The sequence below is a fragment of the Telopea speciosissima genome, chromosome 2, assembly GCF_018873765.1.
Source record: "Telopea speciosissima isolate NSW1024214 ecotype Mountain lineage chromosome 2, Tspe_v1, whole genome shotgun sequence".
NCBI lineage: Eukaryota > Viridiplantae > Streptophyta > Magnoliopsida > Proteales > Proteaceae > Telopea > Telopea speciosissima.
The window spans coordinates 41,937,874-41,965,071 of NC_057917.1; the positions used below are offsets into that span (position 1 = coordinate 41,937,874).

The 27,198-nt window shown below is 40.2% G+C and overlaps 1 protein-coding gene and 1 long non-coding RNA gene across 3 annotated transcripts; one reads left to right on the forward strand and one right to left on the reverse strand.

The window, feature by feature from the left end:
• The first annotated feature begins 324 nt into the window (after positions 1-324).
• LOC122649648 (protein DA1-related 2-like) lies at positions 325-7,796 on the forward strand. Of its 2 annotated transcripts, XM_043842881.1 has the most exons (12): positions 327-516; positions 743-900; positions 1,265-1,346; positions 1,550-1,664; positions 2,333-2,453; positions 2,622-2,705; positions 3,207-3,326; positions 3,529-3,741; positions 3,824-3,886; positions 4,004-4,119; positions 7,031-7,089; positions 7,208-7,796. In XM_043842881.1, exons 1-12 carry the CDS (start codon positions 471-473, stop codon positions 7,528-7,530), a joined length of 1,500 nt encoding a protein of 499 aa, XP_043698816.1. In that variant the 5' UTR covers positions 327-470; the 3' UTR covers positions 7,531-7,796. The 2 variants fall into 2 exon arrangements, with proteins under 2 accessions (XP_043698817.1, XP_043698816.1); XM_043842882.1 differs by lacking the exon at positions 2,622-2,705 and having other exon boundaries at positions 325-516.
• On the reverse strand, positions 1,261-20,089 carry LOC122649649. The gene is made up of 3 exons (XR_006331313.1): positions 20,078-20,089; positions 12,993-12,997; positions 1,261-1,331 (listed from the first exon to the last, which is right to left on the reverse strand). It is a non-coding gene; the product is annotated as an uncharacterized LOC122649649 (long non-coding RNA).
• Between the last annotated feature and the right edge of the window lie 7,109 nt (positions 20,090-27,198).

Consider the following 27,198-nt stretch of genomic DNA (forward strand, 5'->3'; position numbering starts at 1 on the left):
TTCTTCTTTTAATCAGAGAAAAAGAACGTTAGGAAATTGTTTGCTTCCAAAGTTCAAAACTTTGCGCAGGGAAAAGAGATAGAGGAGAAACCAAAGGCCCCGATGTCCATGCGTGCGACTCCCGCAGCTTCTCTCTTCAGTTCTCGACCGTCCACCGCTACTTTCCCTCCTTCCCTTCTCACCTCAGCAGATTCCCCCGCCCACCTAAAACTATCTTTTTTAAACGATCGCCTTACTTTCTCCTTCATTCCTTTCCAAGACAAGAATCTCTCTCTCTCAGACAGGCAGAGAGAGAGATTCTTTCCATCGCTTTTTATTATGCTTTGTTCCTCAGCTCTCTGTTCCAAGTATTTGTAGGGTTCTTTCTTCTTCTCCACCTCCTTTCTCACTTCCCTTTCTAATTTTAATCACTGTTTCCTTTTCGTCCCGTCCAAATTTGGACGAAAATTGACGCATTCGTTACGATATTAATGGCTTCTTCAGAAGTAAACCATCTTGCTCAGCCTTGCGTCTACGGTGCGTTTCCTCTCTCTTTCTCTCTCCATATTGTATTGAGTATCAGCTTTCGGATTACATCTTCGTTTTGTTTGTTCGTATTTGCGATTCGTAATGTGTTTGAGAAAATGATTTGTACCTCTACTAATCAGAACTCAATGGCTTTACATATTCAAGTTGCTTCCGGTGGAGTATTCATGACTCTTTATTTGGTGTTCTGATATTTTGTTTGATTGAGGTGAAACAGGGCAATTTGTTTCCTCATATGCCGAGAGAAAGTCTCGCTTCATGAAATGGATTGGCAAAGTCTTTAAAGTGGGATCGGGTCGGAGAGTAATGGGTGGTCGGCATCCACAATTTCTCGGGGATGAGAACATTGTGTCTCGTGCTCCAGTTAGATCTACGGTAATTTCATTCTGAGTTCGACTTCAGATTTCTCTCTTGGTTAATTATGTTCTTGTTCTTATGATGAGAAGGGTGATGTTGATGAGGATTCAGGCGAGGACTTGAAACTTGTATAGACTCAAAACATTCCAGTTTATTGTGCACAGTTACTGCTTGGAAAATCTGTATACAGATACAAGTTGTAAAAAACAGAGGATGGATGTATACTTACATTGCTAAAAATGAGTTTAAAAAATATCTCTGTTTATATGAGGAATGATAGTTTGAGTTTTGGCTACTTCCTCTACTTTAGAGTTTTCTCCCAATCTTTTCTTTTAGGTGTCAGAAAGTTCTTATGACTAAGCTTTGTATAAGTTGTTTTCAGGATGAGAGATCTAGAACTGAGAATGATGAGTTGGACCATGCAATCGCACTTTCTCTGGCGGAAGATTCTAAAAAACGACAAGGTATGTGGTGATTTAAATTGTGTGCTCAACAAAAATCAGACAAAAGAGCAGATTTTCTGGCCCATTCTGATTTGTGGATGAGGATATACTTCTGTTCACTTTGTTGAGATTTAATTTAGGTTTCTCTGTTTTTTCCAACTCCTCATTGTTTTCCCCCAACGATTGTAAAATCTGTGATATCTTGAATATCTGGGTTTCTTCAGGGTACAGAAGCCGCAAGGACAATGATGAAGACCTTTCTAGAGCACTTCAAGAAAGCACGAATATGTCTGGATATCCTCCTTACCCTCCACCACAATATTTCCCTGGAGGATATAGGTTAGTTTGATGGAAATTTTCCTGTATCTCTTTCCCACATTGTTACTGTTTTTCTTTGGTTATCATAGTTGAAAAACTTGGTTAGTCAACTTCCAGCTCAATTGAGTCTATTAATTTTGATGGGCCTAGCCCACTAGGTCAGAACAGCAGTGCCTTGATGAGGCTCTACTATGGTTGTAGAAATTAAAAACCAAGTTGTTACTTGCCCTAATCAAGATACTTTTGGAACTTACTGAATTAAAACATCACCTTAATCAGCTACACCTACATATTCTCTGCTAGCTTTCCTTGATTTTCCCATGGATATAATAATATTGCTCGGTTACAGAGATCAACGGTAAATTGGTTAGGTAATGCCACTTTCCCTTTTAAATGGATACAATAATAAACTCTTGATATCTGAATTTTGAAGGTTATACTCAATTTTCAAATGCATCGCTGATTAGGCACATTAATCAAATAGAAGAATCAAGTTAATATTTTTGAATAATATTGTTAAATTTCTATTGAATATAAAATTCTAATGGATGAACAAGGTCCATTAAGTTGTTTGTTAATTTGCGAGGTTAGTATTTCATACCTTGGGAAATTTGATTTCAAGTAACTATATTTCATAACCTGGTCCCTTTAGATCATTGATCATGACAGTATTCATGTGCACATTGCAGATTTTGTGGTGGCTGTAATCGTGATATAGGCTATGGAAATTATTTAGGGTGTATGGGAACCTACTGGCACCCAGAGTGTTTCCGTTGTCATGCTTGTCATCACCCGATCACTGAGAATGAGGTATAAGGTTTTCCCCCTCTTGTTTGTGATATACTTTTCACCAGGAAATTATGAAAAATGCATGCACATGATTCTTTAAGGCAGCAGTTAAGCCCACCTATTATATATCTTAAAACACTGAATTCTTATGTCCACCTCTTACAATATTTTTTCTCTGTTGAATCAAAGTTTTCCTTGTCAGGGAGGCATCCATACCACAAGTCCTGTTTCAAAGAGTTGCACCATCCCAAATGTGAAGTCTGCCTCAAATTTGTAAGGAAATATTATTCTGGATTTGATCTCTATTTCTTACAGTTCTTCACTAAGCGAGACTATGCCATGGGTTTTATTTGTTCCCCAAGGCTTTTTTTATGTATGTTATTCTATTGTTATTGATAAGAAGGGGTTCTTTTTACCTCACACTTCATCAGTATAATACACATGAACTTTGTACAGTTAGTTCAAGCTTTGCTTCCCCATCTCTGCAGACACTGCAACTTTGTTTTCATTGATAGTAAGGGTACAAAGCTAGAACTACGACTTCTTATAACTGGTGCTGTCCTACAATGATGACTAATGGTAGTTATATGGTATTTGTTTACTGTAAAATATAATGGATTATTTACAGCATACAGCATGCTGGGCAAAAGTAGTTTTTCTTCCTGGTTCAGGCAGAGATCTAATTCTGAGTGACCATGTTTTCTCAAGAATATGCTTATCGTTTTTTTGGATCATTGTAACTTTTGGTTCTAATTATTTCCTCTATCTTATCAGATCCCTACAAATGGAAGTGGTTTAATCGAGTATAGATCTCATCCATTTTGGTGTCAAAAATATTGTCCTTCACATGAGTATGATAATACTGTTCGTTGTTGCAGTTGTGAGCGGTTGGAGGTATGATGACTTTCACTCTATCGTGATTCTGGTCCTTCAGTTATTTTACTGTATTATTAAGGAACTGTAGTGTTTCAGTTATTCTCCCCTATAGATTGCCCTGCAGATGCTTTTTCCTACATAATATTTATGATCCCAAGCAGTTCATATGCCATGCTTGATTGATCCGGTTGCTGCATGGTGGTTTGTTATTGTGATGCAGTCATGGAATGCAAAATACATTTCTTTGGATGATGGAAGGAGTTTATGCTTTGAGTGCATGGAGTCTGCTATCATGGATACGGGTGACTGCCAACCCCTTTACCATTCCATCAGAGATTACTATGAAGGAATGAATATGAAACTAGATCAACAGATTCCCATGCTTCTGGTCGAAAGACAAGCCCTCAACGAAGCTATTGAGGGGGAGAAAAATGTAAGCGATGAACTCTTGTTATATTATTTACGTACTTCATTTATACAAGTACCCTTAATTCAAAACCAATCCTTCTTTCCAGGGCCACCATCACATGCCTGAGACAAGGGGTTTATGTCTATCCGAAGAGCAGACTGTTACCGGTGTATGACCATGCATCTATAACTTTGTTTTTTCTTATTCATAAAATGTGTTTTAACTTCATTGTTCGAAGTATCAAATCTTTATTATTATTTTTTCATTTCCTTCATAACATATTTAGATACTTCGAAGGCCGAGAATTGGGGGGAACCGGCTTACAGGCATGAAAACACAATCCCAAAAGCTGACTAGGAAGTGTGAGGTTACAGCCATCCTTGTTCTGTATGGTCTCCCAAGGTAATGTTCAATATATGTTTTGACTTCATGTTCTTTCATCTTCTGTTTCTTATATTCACAGTGCTTATATCTTCCCATGAATTCAATCTTCACAGTGTAATATGTTGTAGTACGTAAATGAGGGAGTTGTGATGATCTCATGTGACCATTCCATAGGATCATAAATAACAAATAACAGAAGAATGAAAAGAAAAAAAGAAAAAAAAAAAAAAAAAAAAAAAAAAAAAACCAAGAGATTGTTTGTCTAATTAAGTCAGGAAACAGCCTTTCTGCGAAGCGGGTACATTATGACCCTCCCAGACCCCGCAATTGCAGGAGCCTCGTGCACTGGGTACACCCTTTTATTGTTTGTCTAATTAAGCTGAAAGGATGAAAAGTGGCTAGACAGTGGCCTTCTTTTAACTATTCCTTAAGGAATTCAAAATTTGTTGTTGTTTTGAGCTTCATTTATTATCCTTTGGATGACTCTGGTATTCTAGAAAACTTCTGTAGAGGTTTTGAAATCAAACCAAAAAACACTGCTCTCTCCCATGAAGCCGAAGCTACTAATCAATGATGGGGATGAGACTGCATGATGACTGTTTGCATGTTGACATATTTAGTTTTGTTTTTTCTTTTTCCATGCAATTTTGATGCTGGCAAGGAGAACCTAAGTGTTTACCGATGATAACCTTTTTCTTACATCCTAAAATTATGAAAAGCATTTTGATTTACTGCAAATTTGTGATGCAAACCTGTGTTCTTCTTTTCCCCTCTTTTTTTAAGGCTATTGCATATATTTTTATGACCATCTGAATATCTCGAAACAGATATGATCTCCTACGTCAAGTAAGGAAGTGGAATAAATCTCGTTGGTCAAAATAGTGTACCTAGTTTAACTATGCAATAATCTGCTCATGAGATGTAAGAAGATGGAATAGCAAGTAAAATGTCTAACCCCCCCCCCCTTTTTTTCCTGATTCCTCGATCAATCAACTATTGCAAGAATCTCAACAACAACCATTCTAATGTTCTTCCCAAATTGAAGTAATAATATATGAGAATACATTCTGATTGATAATTCTAGTAAAAGTGTGTGAGTACCTCATTACATATATTGGAATAAACATACAAGAATGCCGTCTAATATGGCAATATCTAAACAAGGAAAAGGGGGTATTAAAAATGCTTGCTGAGGTATCTCAGTGAAAAGAAAAAGGCTCGGGAAAGAGAGGGGGAGGAGGGTCACTTACCCGTGTGGGGGGGGGGGGTGGGGGGAGAAGGTTGCAGATAAGGGCAGGTGGAGTTTCGGGTTCCAAGGGAGAATGGAAAGATCGGGGGTGTTGCTTTGTTACTGGGTTGGGTTGTAATTAGTTGAGATGAGGAGAGATTCTTGCGCAGTGGAGGGTTTGTGGGGAGGGGGCGACTGGTGTTAGTGGAGAAGAGGGCTGGGGTCAGGTTACATGGGAAGTTGCAAGGACCTGCGGGCAAAGGGGAGAGTGGTTGTGGGAGGGCTGGGGAAGGGGATGCGGGTGCAGGTGGAAGCAGAGGTGAGTGCAGGTTTGGTGGAGTTAAGTGGATGTGGGTAAGAGGTCGAGGGCCGGGGGTTGGCAAGGGCTTGTGAGGTCAGGGTGGTGTGAGGTTGCAGGAAGGGGGTGGGGTGATTTTCAGGAAGGCAGTTTTGAAGAGAGGAGATTTCATGGGCTGAGGTTTGTAAGACCCGGGGGTAGGAGATGTTCACAGACAAGGATGTGTCAGGGAAAAGGGGTTGTGGTAGTGTGGAGTGCAGGAGATTTTAGGGGTTGCGGGAGGAACAGAGAAGAGGGGTTCCTGTTAGTGTACAGAAGAGGGAGATTGGAAGGGTTCCAGAGGATTGCAGCTGAAGAAACTGGGTTGCAGGGGTTTGTGCATGGGAAGGGGTTTGTAGGGGTGAAGAAAGTGTGTTGCAGGGTTCCGGCATGTATCTAGGGTGGCAAGGTGAAAAATTGGTGGAGCGCACAGAAGAACCAACACAAGAACAACGTAAGATGGTGCAGCAGAGTCACGGTGACCTCATGCCAGAGGAGGTTCAGATGAAGAACAGGGATGGGGATCAGCAGATCGCAGTGACTTGGAGAAGATCATTCCAAGGAATGTGCAAAAGAGGCACAACGATCACAGAGGGCTCTAATACCATGATAATTGTGGTAAAACTGTGTAATTATTTCAATACAGAGATTGAAATAAATACACAAGAATGTCATCTAACATGTCAATATCTAAACAAGGAAACCCAATACCAGGAAAGAAAAATACAGGGAAACATATAAAATATTTATACATCTAACACTGATCATAATTGAAGCACTGCAAGAAACACATGGGGTCTTTGGTTCCATTTCAAGCTTTTCTGACACTTCCAGCAGCTATAACATATCTTTAATTTCTGGTCGGAAGTTTGATATTTATTTTATTGCAGCTGAAGTATAAGAAGATCATGATGCAATACTAATGTTTACAACTTAAGAAATGGAACATTTTAATCTGGTTTTTTCAGAGCATATTACCCTTCCTAAAAGGTAACTTCTGAAAATATTTCATATCCAATTTGTACAGACAAACAAATTTTATACAGATCCTTGAGAATGACAATCTTGATCATGCCATTTGTATGAAGCTGTTCTCACCCGTTGCTGAAAATCTGATATTGTTTTATTGATTGTATCTTGTTCTGGACATTATGGAAATGACAGTCAAGGAATTAAAATTCTATGTTGGCTTGCATCTTTTTGCTGCCTATGTATCCTCTATTGTTTGTTTAGCTACCTATTTTTCTTGCAAGTAAAAGTGCATAGCATATTTGAGTGGTGATCTATCTCTCTGTAGTTAAGATTGGGATTGGCTGATTCTTAACAAAAAGCCCTCATATCATTTAGTATGTTACTGGATGCAGATTACTAACAGGATCTATCCTTGCCCATGAATTGATGCATGGATGGTTACGTCTGAAAGGTAACATTATATTCCAGATCCTTTCTACCTTAACATTATATTCCAAATCCTTTCTACCTTCTGTTTACAAGAATTTTCTCATGAGTGTCGGTCTCATCATAATTTTTCAAACCAACAGGATACCGCAATCTAAGCCCTGAGGTGGAGGAAGGCATCTGTCAGGTGCTCTCTCACATGTGGCTCGAGTCAGAGGTCATGCCTCGATCAAGAGGCATGCCATCTACATCAATGGCTTCATCATCGTCTTCTTCTTCATCATATAAAAAAGGTAGTAAATCTGAGGTCGAGAAGAAGCTGGGTGAATTCTTCATGCACCAGATTGCTCAAGACACATCAACAGCCTATGGAGAAGGATTCCGAGCTGCCAATGCTGCTGTCAATAGATATGGGTTACGTAGTACTCTGGACCATATTCGCCTGACGGGAAACTTTCCGTTGTAAGTGCATTAGCAGTGATTTGTATTCATCGGAGGATGCTTTGTTAAATAGGCTCCCTCCTTGAGATAATTTTACTGCTGTGCCTTGGAAGGATTGAGCTGATTGTGGAAACATGGATCAGCTCCCCTTAGTTTTTGTGGGGTCATTCAGGGTTGGTTGTTTATTAAATATTGCTTTTCCAAATGTAATAATATGCATGTATCTATTACTTTCCTAAACCTATTATCTTCTGTAAATATATGTCCAAACATATTTCAGAGAGATTAACTGCACATTTTCTTCAAAAATGAACTGCAACCAAAATAGTGCGGCTCAACAGGATGTATAAACTTGTGTCCCCCCAAAATTTCTAGTAAAGTGACTCGGGTATTCCTTGTCCAAGTTTGTACTTTGTACATCTAATCCATGATGGCTTTCCATACCATTTTGATGATGATCATAAGCAGCAGGTTTCACCAGCCCGTTGTCCTCATTGGTGCTGTTGCTTATGAAATGAAGAACTTGCTCAAACTGCTTCTTGTGATGAAAACTCAGTAACTTGCTCCATGTCCGATCATGTTTGTATACCTACTCCATGATGGCTTTCCCTACCAGTTTGATAGTGATGAAAGTGACAGGTTTCACAAGCCTGTTGCTGCAAGAATGAATAAGAAGGTTGTTCTTAAACCGGCAAAGGCACTTGCCTGTCATGGAATTTTGTTCAGGAAGGGAAAAAAAAAAAAAAGCAAAGAGGAGGGTCGAGAAATGAAGACCCTGAAAACTGCAACTGAGTTTTCCTTTATCATAAAAGGTGAAAAAACCTCAAGAATTGTGTGGGATGTCAATGGCAATGAGCCCTCAGGTGTGGAGTTTCAAAAGCAAATCAGAGTGGATGACACCAAGCTTCTTGCCTTGAGGTTGAAAGTTTGGTGTGTAATCCACCTTAAAGAGATCTGAAGGCTTCTCTCCATGCTGTTGTATGTTATTGAGGATATGATTCTCTCCTTCGGTTGTCCATGTACAACTCAATCTTCTATTTAAGGCAACCTATATCAACATGTGGAAAATATGATCACATGTGATATCGTTCTTTGAATAGAAGTCTCCGTAATCTTGGCCTAGATGTAAATCTAATATTCTATGTAATCTTTATTTCCTTGTACACTTCAATCTCTTGTATTCCGTATTTATATTCCTCTATTGAGGAATCACAATCAAGGAATGATATCACATTAACAGGGTATACAGAGCCTCATCGCTCCAACGACCTTCTCTTATCTAATTTTTTTTTTCTCTTTCTTTCAATTGACCATGCCTGGCGAGGACAAGATCTCTACAGCTACCTCTCTTGGCACGTCACTTCCCCGGGTGTGCTTCCTTCCTTCAGTCATGCCCACCATTATATTTCCTTGAAGCTTACTTCCACGAATTTTATGTTCTGGCAAACTCAGATTGAGCCGTTTTTGGATGGCCTGAACCTCTTTGGTCACCTTGATGGCATCTTGCCCTGTCCGACAGAATCCACTACTACTGCTGCCTGGCGTCGCCAAGACTCTCTGATCCGCAATCTCCTTATTTCCTCCATTACTGAAGAAATATTTCCCCTTGTCCTTGGGAAAACCACAAGCCATGAAATCTGGCAGTCGTTATGTAATATCCCGACATAATGGGGAGATCCAAATATTTAAATTTCAAGGACGAAATTTTGTTAAGGGGTGGAGAATTGTAATACCCTGATTTTGGACTAGGGGTAATTTGGTCTTTTTACCTAATGCAGGAGTAGAGTAAGCTGAAATGTAGGAACTTGGACTAGCTGGAGGAGCACACATGCATGCATGGTAAGTAGTGTGCCCTAATGTAACACCCTTATTTTGAGTTTATTCTTTGCCTAAGTGTAGAATTAGGGTTTTATTTATAACATATATAATTTAATTTGGAAAGTAATTCACAGTTAGTAACCTAACCTAGTGCTTAGACATTTAATTCAATTTGTTAGAGGTCTAAGGTTCTATTCTTTATAGGTGCAATTAAATATTTTATTTTTTTATGATTTTATAGGGCTTAGAAGGAGCTTCCACGATTCTAACTTGGGAGGTCTTATATTTTAGCTAGGAAAGTATTATAGATTGATAAGGAAAGGTGAGGTGGCAATCTCCAATTGGCTAGAAACCCAAATTTGGAGAGAGAAAGTCTTCATAAAATAAAATCCCAACAACGAAAAAAAATTTAGCTAAAATTAAATTATCTAATCTAAAATTTTAATTTAAAAATCTTAAGTCAAGATTTCTTTTGAAATATTTTCATTGGAGGGTAAGTAAATAAATGTAGTTAGAGACAAAATTGGATTCTTCCCCACCTTCTTTCTTGTTAGGATTAAATCCCCATAACTAAATCTCAATCCTCATTCCCTTTATCATAAATTTGAGAGAGAGAGACAGAGGGAGAGAGGAAAATTCGTGCACTATAGAGAGGAAGAGAAGAAGAAGAAGAGAGGAGAAGAAGAAGGAAAGAGAAGAAGGAGATTCGGACTGTGCAAAACCAGCAACTTGACATCCAATTTCGACTATTTTTTGAGCTGAATTGAGAAAATTTTATTTCACAATAAAACGTAGCCTCATCTCTGAGCTTCGTAACCCAACTTGAATCAACCCAAACGAAATTGGAGCAGAGAGATATCGCTGATTTACTGAAGGTAGGTCGTTCTGTCAAAATTCTGTGTTTCTCAAATCCGAGTTTATGCAATATAGTGATGTTGATTTCATCATTACTTTAATCATAGGACTCCATTAAAGTGGTTCTGAATTAGGAAGACACATATCAATATTATTGAAGCATTGATTTGAGGTCACTTATAAAAACCCTAATTGCTTCATACAAGGTGAGTGGATCTTCAACCATTATACTTGATATTTTTTTCTTCATATAAAATCATTTTAAAACATTGTTTTAAGTCTGAAAATTAATTTTAGATTGAGATTTATCATGCCAAAAATATATTCATTCATGTTTGTACTCAATTAAATTGTTCACACATGATCGCTTGCAAGGAATGATGATTTTCTTATGATTTAATTCACATATGTGTGAGCAGAATTTTAATAATGTCATGTTTATGGACTAATGAATCCAATGCCTATTTGTTGATAGTATGATGAAGGTCTATAAATGATTCTTCATGATTATAACCTAATACATGATCTTTGTGGATGATGCATAAAAATCTGATTTTGTTTAGGGTTTATCTTTTACTCTTCATTGATGTGATTGTTGGATAAGTGATTGCAAAGAATTTGTCCAATCTTCCCTATTATTGTTCTTCACTTTATGCATTGATATGTTGATGAAAGTTACTATTTTCAAACTTTATTTTCACTCTTTTCGATAGCATGTATTAGGGTGGAATTGGGGAGTCATGACCCCTAAGTTCCGAACTTGGATGTATAGCTTTAAATTATAAGCAAACCCTTGATTATTATTTTGTTGTTTACCTTACCGACATTGATGAATATGTTGGGGTAAGGATAAGTTGGCGAATTTTTGAGCTACAAGCTTACCCTTATTGGAGCTATATGGGCTACTAGAAAGAGGGAGATGATCAAAAACTCTCTAGGAGGGCATTGCTGGTAAAACCTTCGAGGGCTTTGACTCAGTCTGGGGCAAGTTTGGTCACTAGTTTCTCCATTAGTTTCTTGATGTTGAGAGGGGACAGTGGTGTTGTAGTTGATCATAGCTGAAGTTCATACGCCGCTATCATGAGGGCCTTGACCAGTATATGGTAACTAGCTCACACTAGTCCATTAGGGAGTGATGTGTTTGTTATTTTACGTTCTTTCGATATATCTTTTGTTGATTGTTGTCATATATACTTTTCATTACGGTAGTGGTAATAAGCAAATATGGTTATGATCATTTTGTTTTATTTTTTTTTGGATTTATATATACATATTATTGTATGTCTTTACGTTTTGTATTACTTGTGCATGTTTTCACTCCTGTATAGTTGTTGTGGATTTACTTGCTAAGCTTTTACCGAAGCTTACCATCACCACTTTTCAGATGAACAACTTTATGAATGCGAACTTGGATGTGAGGATGTACTAGAGGAGGAGGTCCAAGAGGACGAAGCATTTGGAATAGATGATGACAACTACTATTAGAAACTTTATACTTTCTTTCAATTTTAGAAGAACTTATAATTTGTTTGAGTTTAATTAATTTTGGAGATTGTAACATTTATTTCAGAATTTAAAGTTTAATTTGGAGTTTGTAATAGCTTAGTTTAACTACTCTACTTTATTTGAAGTCTTAATCTATACATTTTAGACATGTGTTTGTGTTTTGGTTCTACTCCAGTTCATATCTCCTTGACATAAACAATCTTGTGGACCGTTAATGTCCCTAAACCGCTAGGGTGGTTTTGGGGGTGTTACACATTGTGAACTGCCTTTTCCTTTCCTTCGAAAAGTCGTCTCATGTCTCTCACTATGGCAATGCAAGACTTGACACAGAAACCTGATGAAACAGTATCTCAATTCCTCCAACGTGCAAAATCAATCTCGGGTGAACTCAGTGCTGCCGGGCACCCTTTGTGCCCAAGTGCATTCAACTTGCATATTTTTCGTGGCCTCAAGCCTGATTTTCGTTCCATGGTAGACTCTCTTCTGACACGGCAAGCTGCTATCCCCTATGATCTCCACCGCCATGCTATTGAGTCATGAATTTCTTCATGGCTCCTCTCTGAAGAAATTGACGGTATCCGAGTCTGCTACCCCTGAGCCTTCTCCGACAGCCAACACTATGCAACACTCTTCCGCCTCCCTTGTACAACCGAACTATAGTGTTAGGGGTTTTCGTGGTAGGGGCCGCGGCGGTCAGGGACGTGGTGAATTTCCTCCTGGCTAGTCTTATGGCCAATTTTATTGTACTTACTATGGCTGCACGAACCACTCCATTGAATGCTGCTTTCTTCGTCTCAAACAGGGTTACCAACAGCCAGCTCCACAGTTCGATTCCTCCCCTACCCCTTTAGTCCACTACACTTATCCGTTCCCCCAATTCCTCCTATGCACCATCTCAACTGCCACTTCTACCCACCCCTCACCACACGCCACCCCTACCCTGGTACCTGGACACTGGTGCTTCTCACCATGTCACCCCAGACCTTCAGGCTTTGCCCCAACATGATGATTACACTAGTACGGACCAGTTACAGGTTGGCAGTGGTAAGGGCTTACCGATTTCTCACCTTGGTTCAGCTGTTCTCTCTTCTTCTTCTTCTTCTAAACCTTTTTATTTGCATAATGTACTTCATCTTCCATTACTAAAAATTTGCTTTCAGTTCAACAGTTTGCTCGTGACAATCATGTTATTTTTGAGTTTCATCCATCTCATTTTCTTGTGAAGGATCAGGTCACCAAGTCAACACTGCTGTCCAGACCGAGTAAAGGGGGACTTTATGAACTCCCTTCTTCCCCCTCTCCTTCTACTAATGCTGTTGTTTGTACTTCCTTGGATCTTTGGCATCGTCGATTGGGGCACCCTCATTAGCGTTTACTACTTCATATGATCACCATTAATAATTTACCTCGTTTTTCTTCTCACCTTAATAATTGGTGTTCTGCTTGCCAGTTGGGCAAATCTCATAGATTGACTTTGCATGAGACTTTTATTTCCTTTAGATCTTATTTTTAGTGATGTTTGGGGCCTTCTTCTACTCCGTCTTTGGATGGTCATTGATTTTATATAATTTTTGTTGATGATAATACAAAATTTATTTGGTATTACCCTCTTATGAGTAAGTATGATGTGTTTTCTATTTTCTCCAATTTTAAATCTCTTGTCGAACGACAATTTGGAAGAAAAATAAAATCTGTTCAAACTGATTGGGAAGGTGAATTTCGCACCCTCCCTGATTTTTTTCGAAAATTGATCTCTACCACATATCTTTCACCAGTGTTGAGTGGTGGAGCTCTTCCTGAAGCTCCACCTGAGCTGAGGGCTGCTCTAATCTATCACCCATTGTTTCTATTTTCTTCTTGGTTTTCCCATTGTATTGGTTTGCAATACCCCAACCCCCCAGGATTTAAGTACTAGTATTGGGTATCGTATCGGAGGGTTCATTTTAAGAGATGTATCATATTGTATCGGAGATAAACAAGATACGCTAAAGATATGCATGAAGATGGTCAAGATACACATGGAAATGCTAAGGATACATGCAAAATACACTTTTGAAGCATAAATAATATAAATAAACAATACATGAAATATATCATGTATAAAACCTATAAAGGAGAACAATGCGCAAAGCGACAAGTGGATCCAATTGATTATGTATGAAGGATGAGGTTTCTTCCATGTAGTAATACTCTGACACCATAGAGAGTTGTGGGCTGGCTCAAAGTCAACTACCGAAGTGTTTTCAGGGAAAGGAGCAACCAGGATGATGTCTACAAACAAACATACATGCAATACAACCCTAGTCTAAATAGTGATGGTAATGCGATTGCCACTCATAGTAGAATTGCTTGTATTGTTCTGGATTGGCTAATGTCAGTATAATACTCAATTGTGGTTATGCCTAACCATATCCATAACTTTAATGCCATGAAGAAGCATCACAAGAAGCCTATTATGTCCATGGCCTGAAGAAGTACTAGCATGATCCAAACTCATGCTCAGTGACTCCATTCCCCTCATAAGCATCTGCCACACCCCAAACCACCCCCTGGGAGGCTTTGGTAGGTGACCCGAATTGCATAACGGCAATCCGCCAAATCCCACGGATCTAGAAGCAGTGCTTACATTCACGGAACCACATTCATTCACTTTACCAAAGGCAAGATCAGAGTGCAGCAGATAAACTACAATTTCAATAATAGAAGGAAGCATAGCGATACAGGGAAATGATGATAATATATACATAAGAAAGTTTGTACATTTCCCCCCAACCCACAAACATAGAAACAAAGATGACAAGAATAGAACTATATACATAAATATATACAGGGTGAGCATACTCAACCCCAAAAAGAAAAGAAAGTAAAAACTACAACAGAACCACAGTCAGAATGCGGATAAACTCCTAGCTAAAACAAAAAGGAGTCCCCAAGACAAAAAGCATCAGATGCGCTCCTCAACGGTCTTCTTCAATGACCACCGAGAAAGTACGCAAGACTGGTATGACCTCCGTCGGGGTCCACACCAACATCATCGAAACAACCAGGACTCTCCTCCTCGAGATGAGCCTCCATGCCACAGCGGCATCGATTTGCAAAATCATCTAAGAAAACATTGTATAACAGAGTGTGAACCCCACCGAGCTCGTGAGCAAATCATATCATCATGCATGCACATGCAATCACAATCCACAGTTCATATGATCCTACATGATATGCATGTCCAATTTATTTATTAGCCACCTAGCAATACAACTAAGTAGGTTTGTGCTACTACAATCCTCAATACATGTATCCCTGGTGTGGGCTTCTAACCCCTTCACGCGATACACCCATTGAGTTGTCGGAGAGGACCAGTCAACTCCCGCATCAGTCACCAAGGTCAGCCCGACCAACCCTCTGTGATTAACCTATAGGGCAATCCATTTCTTTTCTCTTTTCTTTTCTTTTCTTTGGCTTACAGCCCATATTAACCATTCCAGTGTTCTTTCATTTCTTTTCATTCACCATTCCGGTGTTCTTTCATTTCTTTTCATTCACCATTCCGGTGTTCTTTCATTTCTTTTCACTCACCCTCACAGGCATCCAACACCTAAACCCCTGTTGGCAAGGGTGCGTAGCATGGGTGATGAAACTCTAGCCCCATGTCTATATGGCATCGTATGAGTTGGGTGGTGTCAACCGCATCCCATTCTACGGGCTACCACAGGCCTCATCTCCAAGCCGACTATGGTATCTAATCTAACATTCACAATCATCATATAAGAATTCACAGTGTTGATCAACAGACAGTCATTATGCAGTGATTTGAGTAACTTTAATCAGAAGTAAGTAACACAGCATTCATGATTAAAATTCTTAATTTTCTGGCATAATATCATAATTACACATGAACATATGATAATATTATCCACTCACCTGAGTTGGGTTCTAAGACCTCGGTTGCAAACTCAGTTTCAAAAGCACTCTGGTTGTTGACCTCGAGCGCGGGATCAAGTCCTAATTACAAATCTAAAAATGTTTTATTAAGTTTTCAGTCTATCTCTGGTAGTCCTAGGGTTAACCTAAGCTTACTGGGTTGACCCGGTGTTCAGTTGGTTCACACTTGGAATCACTAGGCCTTGCACTGGGCCTTAGGTCCATGTCCCGGTGCATTGGCTAGTGTCAGTGGCATAAGGGTAAAATGGTCATTTCTATGGTTGTACCTGACCCTAGGTCAGATCATGTCCACAGTGCTATCCGTAGCTTGCCTGTGCTGTAGGACCAAGCACAGCAGGGTTTCCTTCACCTGCAGGGCCCACTAGGGTTCCAAAGTATTCCTCCACCAAGGATAGATGTGGGGAAGGACTTTTTGGTCATTTCCTAACCTCCCACAGTGTCCCAAGGCCAATGGGTGAGGTTCCCAAAGCCAGATCATCATTCCAGCAATTTTCCATTCACTGGACGATGGCTCTGGGTGATGTCTGCATCGCCCAGAGGCTGCAATCGACAAATAGGCTGAGATTCCAAGGTGGGGCTTCTTGGGCAGTGTGCTCAACATCATCCCATGCATGTTAGGGTACTGTGTAGCCCCAGGGATGGTCTACCTATTGGTCCAAATGGATCATCCATCTGGTCTACCATTTGGCAGCCTAGATAACCCAATGAATAGCATCACAGGGTTTTCTCTACATTTGGAATTCGATTCCAGCCACATGCAAGGCTGGAAATGGTTGCAAAATAGTGGTTCAAGGCTACAACCACTTAGGGTTTGGTCTCTGCAGCCATGGCTTGCATCCAGGGCTTTAATCAGTCAACCAGAAGTGAATCTGAGTAGTGCAGCCATGCACAGCCAAATTCAGTTCTCACAAATAGCAAATTAGAATTATGAAATTAAATAAAAATTCCAGATCTTCCATGCTCAAGGCTTGCATGGCAGATCTGGTGCTGTTCTGGGCAAACCCTAGCTCTTCTGGGCTGCCCAGGGAGCAAAAACACATCAACCACAGAGAAGAAATGAAGGCAACAGGCATGCATATGTATTTCATACCTGAATAAGCTTGAAGGAGCTAGGTTCCAGCTTGGCTAGAGGTGGCAGCCTCACTTCTCCTTCCTCGTTCTTCTTCTTTCTTCTCCTTCCTCTCTTCTTTCTCTCCTTTCTCTCTTCTTTTCTCTCACGGTTTCTATTAGAGATGAAAACTCTAAATGAGCCCAAAGCTCCCTTATTTATAGACCAAGGCCAACTAAGGTCTATTTGGCCAACTGAGTCCTCTTTTAAAAATGCATTTTTAGCCTAATTCACAGCCATTCTGAGCTCTGTGGTGGGGTCCATACTGAACTAGGGGTATGAGGTGGTCCCTCAGACTTCCCTCTATCCATGGAGGGTGCCCATGTTCATATTGGGTGGTCCCCATAATTAAAAATCATTAAAAATGTACTGTTTCACTCACTGGGCGATGTCACTGGGCCTTGCTGCATCGCCCAGAGAATTCCAGCAAGTTGAAATTCAATGGGGCTACACTGGGGTTTGAGCCTTGGTCAGGGTATTGTCCCCACATGCCTTATAGGAGATTTTACACATTTTTACAGAGTTGGGTCCCACTGTTTGGGGAGGAGAGAGATTACCTGGAGTCCAGGCCATACATCATGCAATGAGTTGTACATTTGCAAGGGTCTGCTGTCCATTATCTGACAGGTATATAGGATGATCCACACAGGGTTTCCTCATCAATCCAAACCACTAGAGTGATACTCCATAGTGTTTTTGGTTGCCTGATCAGGGGTTCCTGTCCTTCAATCAAAATTCCAGTTAGCCAGGGGCAGGGTTTAATAGCATCAGCGTGATTCGAACTCATGCTCAGTGACTCCATTCTTCTCATAAGCATCAGTGTGATCCAAACTATTGCTCAATGAATACATGCCTTTGTGCATTGAGGCCTTTGAGATACCGCCTCATATCATCCTTAGAAAGCCTTTTCGACTCTAGGACAAAGTATGGAGGCCTGGAGGGAATGCACAGTCTCTCTACCCCATGCCACTCATTGCCTGTTGGCCCGCTCCTCGAGGTACCAGGCATATCCAGTGGGTTTTGAGAAAAGCATATGGTGCTTGACTAGTCGTTATGCATTCTTCATGTTGTTGGTCATTCCCACACGAAGGTCGGCCCATGGCTTCCAGTTGACCTGCAAGACAAGGAAAACACAAGTCAGTCATATATTCAAAAGAAAAGACTGGTAAAATAACAAGAGAAATGAGTATGGGATTCACTTACCCCTCGAGGACTGAGGCGGTTCAACATGTCTCATATATCTTCCAGAGTAGACCCTCAAGGTTTGGTCAAGTGTTGCTAATAGACCACTTGCCATCTTTGGAGAGGAATGTGTTAACCCCATCCTTTAGGGTAGGGGCACGTACCCCTAAGTGGTCATACATCATTGCAATGCCCAGGGTTTGAAGCCAAATAGAGGAAATGAAATGTATAGATGCATACCTCTGGTACAAACCACATGCCAACAAAGCCCTGGGTGCATTTCAACGAGAGGGCGTCTAGGTTCCTCAACATGTGGCCTAATCCAGCTGCTGCCCAAACAAACTCTCGGACCTTAGATAGATTCTATAATGGCCCATATTTTGATACCTTTATTTATCATATTTTATTTGTTGTGTTGACAGGTTTGATCTCGAGATGTTGATCGAAGCTGGTTTGGAAAATGTTTGCCTTATAGTAGGTATATGAATATTGTATTGTGTTGTATTGACTGTTGATATTTGGATGATTAGTTTAATATTATGTATTGGGTGTATTATGAGTATTATATTATTCTATTGCATAATGTTGTATGGATTATTTGAGGGTGTTATAATATTTTTTTTTATCATTTAGCAATTATTTTAATGTTATGCTTGATGTTATTGAATTATTGTTTATTTGATCTTATATACATATATGTGTATGTGTGTGTGTGTGTGTGTGTGTGACACCCAAGTCCCGGGATGAGGGAAAGGTGCCACCCTCATGGGTGTTGACCGTAAGGCCAAAGGAAAATCAGAATTTAACAAAAAACATTTTTGATAACTTTACAATACATCAAAGTAGCAGAAAAGTGCGGAACCTAAGCATATACATTACTCAGATAAAATTTCTCGTCCACTGCGGGCAGCAGTGGCAACACCTCTTTGTCTATGACCCCATGCTGGTGGATGCGTCAATGCTCATGTATCCCTAGCTTCCCTAGTAGCTGGTGGGGCCACTGCAACACCACCACCATCTCCGCCATGATCATCATCCTCATCTGAGCCATCGTGGCACTCATCATCATCATCACCCTCTAAGGCCCTTCTTGCTACTTTCGCCCTGTCTGGTGGCAACTCTACACTCCCTTCTCTCCTCGTCATTTTCATCTTTGTTAGTGTGGTCCTACTGACTGGAGTTACCCACTTACCTAACCACTCCAAGTTCACAGGGACATTGTAGCGACATAGGATCTTCGTGATCAATTTGGCGTAGGGTAAGTTTCCATTAAAGGGGTACTCACCAAGATGCCCCTTGTACAAATGATGACGTTCAGGAGACACAAGGGGCGCCCTGTGTAGAGGCAGTAAGCACAGTAGCTTTGCATATTTGAAACCTGTCAAGAAATAAAAACATGAGTTAGAAATTGTAATAATTCGAACTATGGTGTAATGTAATAGAAAAATGAAGTGGATTACAGACTTACTTGCTGCTTGTGACCACCCGAGGGAAGGTAAACCAATTTCGCCAGACGCGCAAGAATGCGGAGAGTGGGAAAATAATCTTTTATAAGGAGCTAGGAAGTTACCTCCCCTGGGCATAGGACATTCATCATGTTTGAATACTCCTCTTCTAAGAGGAAGACCGTATACCCACACCCCGCAGGTCCATACTTATGTGAACCCACCATAGATACCCCCAATATGTCCCCTAGTTCGGTAGTGGTGAAGGCGATATACTCCCCCATTGATTTTCATAGTGAGTCGATGTCCCGCAGCATCAATGTCATCCAACTCTAGGTTTGCATAAAAATAACAGACTAGCAAAGGGTAGAAGTCCTCCTCGGGCTCAAGAGTGTTTGACCATCTAAGATGGGCAAACCTCTCCCCCACTCGAAAGGACCAAAAGTCCTCTATTACAACCCGTCTCTTGGGGATGACTGAGACACATTGTAGATCGACCCACAGATCCACATACGCAGCCAAGCGGAACAAGTGTTACATCGAAATCCTCGAGCTGCGGTTGGTTCACTACTCTTCTTGCAGCCATTATAAATCTACACATGTGAAAGAGGAGCACATGGGTAAATGGACCTCGAATTGGACAATAATGCTCATTAACACCAAAATACAAACACCTTGTGTCCATTCTACATTATATTTTACATTATAAATAAGTTAACAAGTCAAATGGAGTAAAATCTAACAAAAATTGAGATTCTAAAATCCTAAAACAAAACTTAACATGTGGGATATGGAAAAGGATCCAACATGAACTCGAAAAATCCCAATTCCATACATATTCCAAGAAACCTCATATTTGGGGGAAAAACTTAGATTTTTGGACACAATAAGTTGAAATCAAAATTTGTAATAATATGTGTGTGCATTGGTGTGTGTTTGATGTTTAGACATGTAAGCAATTGATGTATCATGAGATTTTTCCCTAGATAGTGCAAAAAAAAATTCGATCTTGGGCAAAAAAAAAAAAAAATCCTACCCAAAACCCAAAATAGGGTTACAGAGATCAAATAAAAACCATGAAATCATAATAATGATACCCTAGGCTCATCAAATTTGTTGGCATTCATGGATTAATCAAGCACTGACATCATTGAACACATTAACACAAAGAAATTTCAAGGAAATGCCCAAATCCTAAATTATAATCGATTGGAGAAGAAAAGGGTTTTGGGAAGAGGAACTTACCTTGGATGAGGTTTGGATGGAGAAGGATGGTAGATTGGAGCTTGAGGAAGGAATTTAGAGCCCCTTGGTGCAGTGCTCTGGCAGATGGAAGAATGGAAGTGGGAAAAGAGAGTAGAGGCTCGTGTTTTAAAAACAGGTTTTCGCGTGTCTACCAGAATCTTCGCATCAGCCACCTGTGCATCGTTCACCAAAAAATTTTGGGCACTTCTCTGCCTGCAGCATCCACTAATTAGGCGAACGATGCACACAGTCCGCCACCTGTATCGTCCGCCTAGTGTAAATTGACTTGTTTTTCTGAGTTTATGTCGCCCTGTTTGGCATGCACCTATGCTACTTACTTTGTGCCTTTTAGGACATGACCACACCCATCTAGTTGCACACTCTTTAACATTACGTTGATTATTTAATTGTGCAATTTGTGGGGCTAACACTCATGGACTTCCTTCTTGAAACCTATAGTAACCTTTCCATGAGTACTGAGAATAGCCCCATATACCCTTGAGTGAGCCTACGGCCCCACGTGTCTCACCTATTCTTAGAACTTGTTGGCAGCCCTTCAGAGAATGCCAGGTTTTATTTGTGGTTTGATTTGTGGCTTGGTCGTTTGATTTGTGGTTTGCGTGGATTAGTTTGGACCAGTTCTTGGACTAAAACATCTAGGCAGTCCCAATTTTTGTACCTGAACTTCGAGGGTTAGTGAAAGACTTTAGGCCTGTAATTGAATCTCGGTGTGGCCATACACCCGCTTGTCATCGGTTAGTTGAGATGAGTAACAGGTTTAGAATTTTATTTAAGTAAAGCTTCTTCGGGTGTTGTTGTGGTCAAGTTCAGCCGGGAATAGCATAACTAAAAAATAGCATAACTAAATTGAAGAATTTGATAAAACTTTGCTCAATAATAGGTATGAGTGGAGTAATGGGTCACTGAATGTCCCCTCCATATTTGGGAGTGAACTATAGGGATTCCATCAATAATCCAATTTATTATAAAGTTGAGTCGAGTAGTGGAAATTCGGATGTGGAAGTTATTATAGAAGTGCCTCGTAGACTAAATATGATGTGAATTTGTGTTGTGCAGCCCTAGACTAAGGTTTATTGTATTAGAGGAGGTATATTGGGTTTGGACCTTTAAATTTTGGAAGTACAAGTATTATCCGGGCCACATGTATAAAGGGATCAAGATTCTCCAACCCAAACTGAGTAGTTAAGCCGATGTTGGTGTAAGAATCCCCTCACCTATTTAAAGCTTTGCAATGCCAAATTTCAGGGGTGAAATTTCTTATAAGGTGTGGGGAAATGTTACACCCGCACCCAAAACTCCAAGCTAATTTTAACTTTCTTAGTGAGTGTTACCCCGATGACTATTGACACCAGTGATTCGTGAGATGTTACAGTCATGAGGAGAATGGGAAGTAATGACAACTCTTCATGCAAGTGTCGAGGTGTGAAGAGGACCATAGGGAAAACCCGAAGCCCTTTCGGGTGTGTGTTACGGTATGTAACTTCACCTAAGTTGCATATGAAGTGTACTGGAGAAAATCTTAGGTCATTTGTAGTTAAAATGAGTTCTTGGGTATCATACCTTTGATACTTGAGGACCCTCCTCAAAAGTGCCTTAGACGGGTCAACCTGTCGCCCATCCTCCTAAAGAAATAAACTGGAAGGAGACAGGCGAGCAGCGTATATTGGGACCAAGATGTTCCAGGCTACCTGTGAGATTGTAGATTTGATAAGGGATCATATCTTGGCGGCTCAGATGGGGCAGAAGAGCTACGCCAATGTTGATGGAAGGGCTTAGTGTTTTGTTATTTGGGACCATGTATGCTCTTTAGGTATCACCCACTAAACAAGTAACAAGGTTTGGGAAGATAGGAAAGTTCAGCCAGAGATTCTTTGGACCATATGAGGTTTTGGCGTGTAGTGAGTAGGTAGCATAAAGTTTGGCACTGCCCTGTCATTGGTAGGAGTCCACGATGACTTCCACGTATCAATGTTGTAGAGGTACCTCCCGGACCCAACTCGTGTCTTGACTCAGGAGCAACCCAAACTTGTTGCCAACTAAACTCATGAACGACCAACCAAGATCTTGAACCAAAAGAAACTCCACCTTCACAGCCATTCCTTTACCTAGGCGAAGGTGCATTAGAACAGTCATTCTGAAAAGGAAGCGTCTCGGAAGTTTGAGGTCGAACTGCGGGCGATGTTTCCACAACTCTTCAACCCATCCGATAACCCAATTTTGAGGACAAAATTCTTTTAAGGTGTAGCGAATGTTATACCCGTGACCCAATTCGTACTTATGATACTTGTGTGCATGTTGTAGTGTAGCTTGGGCAGCCTTCGAAGTTCCAAAGGAAGACCTTGACTAGGTAAGCTATAAACTTAGACTTTGTACCTTGTTGTATGCCCATCTTGCTAATTGGTTCTTGACCATTGTCTTAGCTTCTATGTGTATTAGTTATACTCTTTCTTATCCTCCTTTTATGTACAAAAACCCCAATTAGAACCCCTCTCAACCCGTACCTATACATCCTCGAAGTAGGCGAGATCATCAGAGTCAATTCGATTCTAGTTTGCTGTCATTGCATAACAGCCAGATTCTAACCAAATTTTGAGGGTCTTTCCCTATGATTTGGTCAGATTTTTCTTCATAAAAAATTTAGTCCTTTAAGTGTAGTTTACAACTCATTTTGAATCGTGTCATTTCGTTATGTATCGATCAAGTTGGCCAAAATGGATCTGCTGTATTTTATCCCGGCAGGTGATACAGTGGCGGACGATGCATGATCCGCCCGCAGCATCCGCCCAGTGTAAAACCATTCTCTGTGAATGTAATATTGGTTTGGTTTCATCTTGCCTTGACCCAGGGCTTAACCTTTGATTATTTTAGACCATTTGTGGCCCATGTGACTTAACTAAACCCTAAGAACACTAACCTAAGACCTATTTGGATTCTATTATGTTTTAAAACCCATTTCAAGCCCCAAATTAAACCCCAACCAAACACACCTTAGAATCCTTACCAAAATAACTGGAAACCCCAGCCTCCCTCTCATATCGCTCATCTACCACACCTGAGAAAGAAGAGAGACTGTGGGAAACAATTAGGAAAAAGAAGAAGAAAAGAAGGAGAAGACCACTGTTGTCCTACCTTCAAGCTTGAGGCCTCCTTGTGTTCTCCCACCTTTCCAGCTCCTTGCAAGCTCACCCAACCAAAGGAGAACGCGGGGAGAAGAAGAAAGTAAGATTTAGGAGCTATTCTAAGCTCAAAGAACCCTCCCCTTGCTGAACCATTCATTTCCCCATTGTAAGCAACCTTTCCCCTCTCTATTTCCATTGTTTTCAATTAGGTTTTAGCTTGTTGAGTATAAATCTGAGTTTAAACCTTAGAGCTTTTCACTCCTAATGATTAGAGTACTTAATATATTGCTGGAGATAGCCACTGCAATCTCCAATTGGTTAATTCCCAACCCTATGGCTTAGTTGCCATGAAACCCTCTTGAAGAACCTCTAAATTGGAGAAACCTTGATGTTGGAACCTAATTCCTTTTATAGGATCTTTAATGGGATGAATCCATGCTTTAATTGCTATGTTTAGAAGTCAATAATACTCCCCAAAATGACCTATGAAGGCTTTTCGCCATTGGCCAAAGGAATGCTAAAACTCAGGCTAAACTACTGCAGTTCTGGCTTAGGTGGACGATACAGCAGGCGGACGATGGCATCATCCGCCTGGATTACAGAGCATCATCCGCCTAGGCTATGTTGGTACTATTTTGGAGTTTTAACTCTGGACTTTAAACCCAGACACTCTCTCACCTATTATGCACTTGTGTGATGACATGCTAGGCTAACATACGCATACGGGAGGAGCATACACTACACGGAAATCAAGTTTACCTTCGATACGACAATTGTGAGTCGATTGAACACTTGAACTATTTTATGGCATGTTTCTCATTAGGCATTAAGCTATGCATTTGGATGTATATGAATACTATGCATTGCATATTACTTTACATTCCTATCTTTGTGGACTGATGTGAAGAATAATGAGATACAATCATGATTGAATGATGCTGTGTATGAAAATGGAATGTGGATTGTTTATGAACATGTGATGTCACCCAAGTGCCATGAGTAGGTGTCAGGCTTGGGTTATCATAAGAGTATGGTGAGGAGAGTGCTATAAATTTGGAAATTTATGTGATGTGTAATAGATGGATTGGATTCGGCTGGTGATTGGCCGACTGGTATATCGATATCACACCCGTCATATTATTACTTTGTGTGGATGTAAGCTAGAGGGGCGAGAGGATAGTCGAGCCTCCGAGTAAGGCATTATGGACTCGACCTCTAGGCTACACCCGCACCTGTGTATATATATAAATATACATTTCAATACTTGTTTGCTGGATAGGATGTAATTCACCCAATACTACAACCCTTATCGACAGGGGCTTAAATGTTGGGCATACCCATGGGACCCAACCGTATTTCGGGATAGCCCACCATGAAGTTTAGGCGCTGACTGTGTACCGGGTTGGACACCAGGACGGGGTTTGTATCGGGGGCTTGCGGACAACTCGGTGAGGGGGTCCACTCTCGCAAGTTTCTATTGTAACATAGGTTTGACATGGTCGGAATGTCATCCGGTTTATAGCACTGTTACCAACGATGCTACCTATGTTATTGTAGTACTTGACCCGACTTAGAATCCCATTGTTAGGGAGAAAATGAATAAAAGCATTTCATGCATCATATGTGATGGGCATACTTTAGCATGCATTGGTAATGTATTTTTTATTATATGATGGCCACTTACGTATATATGTTATCATTTAGAATTCTTAACTAGTTGATTTTATTATCTTTACTTATATCTGTTGTAACTTTGATTTCTTATTCTTTGAATGAGAAATCGGATTGTGTACATGACACAGTAAAGTGTCGGTCTTGTGGTTTAGTGTGGAATACAGGGGTATTTCCATCACATTGCCCTAAAATAGGGATGGGGGTACTGGGCTCTTGCACTGCATAAGTCACTATCGGTGGCAACCTCTAGAGTGAGATCACCCACCAACTTTGGATCGTCACTACCTATAAAATCACCTGAAAAGAAGGAATTCCATGGGGGTGAGCTCCATTGAGCTCAATGAGGGAGAATATCATGCAAGCAGTTATAAATAGTCCATAATGTATGACCTTACTCTAATAATGCTACTAACAATAGAGCTAAGTCTCATAAGGTTTAGTGCTACTATAACAGGTATTGTATTCCTAGTTTCGGAATCCTACATCAGACCCTAGTAATACAACCCTATTACGGTGGAAGCCTGTTAGTACCGGAATCATCCATCAGTCTCCAACAAACCCCCAAAGTTAACTTTATTATACCTCCCATTCCGTAATTCCCATTAGACTTGAGAGTACAGTTAATGACATTTCGGAATCCTGCATCAGACCTGCCACGGTTTATCCAACATCTCACCCCTTTTGGCAATGGTCGTAGCACAAGGTTATGAAATCCTAGCCACAATTATTTTCTATTCTGAATGATATGAAAGCATTGCATAATTGAAGATAATAAATTCACATTCGCACCATCCATAACTCTCCTTCTCAATGAACATAACCGAATTCACATCCATAACTCTCTTTCTCAATGAACATACTCTAATTCACCTCACCACCTCAAATTCAGCATGATCAAGACATATCTTAAGTTGAAATGTAATAATGAGCATGATGCAATAGTCATTATCATTACATATCATCTAAATGCAGAGATTATTTAGTATGCTATCATGATGCATGCTAAAGAGTGCAGTAAGCAATGTGAAATAAATATTTAAGAAAACACTCTTAAATTAAGCCAAGATCCCCACTTACCTAGAAGAAGATTCCAACCCTCGATAGCCCTCACCAAATGAGTATTTCTACCCTATTTTAGTAGTACAAAATGTTAGTTAGGCCATTAGATAGGTTAGAGACAAAACCCAAATCAATTGGGGAAAAACAGAGTTAGTAGGGAGGACCACATGGTCATATAGACCACAGACCGATCATCTGCAGTGGGACGAGCCTGACCATCCGGTGGTTGCTGCAGAGCTCGAATTTGAGGAATTCTTTATGAGTTTGGGCACATTATGCTTCCAAAAGCTAGAATTAGCTTAGGACTGGTGAAGAGCATATCAATTGGGTTAAATCAACTCAATTGCATGTTGAATTTGATAATTAACAACTTAGTTTGAAATCAAATTTAAGAATTGGTTTAAAAGGTTAATTAAACTCAATCAGTTCATAGAAGAGGAGAATGGGAGCTTAGGGGTCTGCAAGCCTACCTGAAGTGTCCAGGTGCCAGAGGTAGCAGCAATTCCCAACAAATTGGCCTTTCTCCAGACCTTCTCTCTCCTACTCCTTCTCTAAAGCAAAATCAACAGTTGTGTGAGAGTTTAAATGAATCTTAAAACTGATTTTGCATAGATATAGCTAAGACCACTAAGGTCCGTTTGGTTTGATCCTACAAGAATCAGTTTAGTTTAAAAGGTCATTTTACCCAAGTGGAACCCACTATCGAGCCCGGGGAAAGGTGT

What these genes read in the sequence shown, in the direction of transcription:
- LOC122649648 (XM_043842881.1), top strand. Translation starts at nt 471, where the DNA reads ATGGCTTCTTCAGAAGTAAACCATCTTGCTCAGCCTTGCGTCTACG. An exon ending in GTGAAGTCTGCCTCAAATTT is followed by an intron (nt 2,706 to 3,206) that starts GTAAGGAAATAT and finishes CTATCTTATCAG; the next exon opens with ATCCCTACAAATGGAAGTGG. An exon ending in TGGATGGTTACGTCTGAAAG is followed by an intron (nt 7,090 to 7,207) that starts GTAACATTATAT and finishes TCAAACCAACAG; the next exon opens with GATACCGCAATCTAAGCCCT.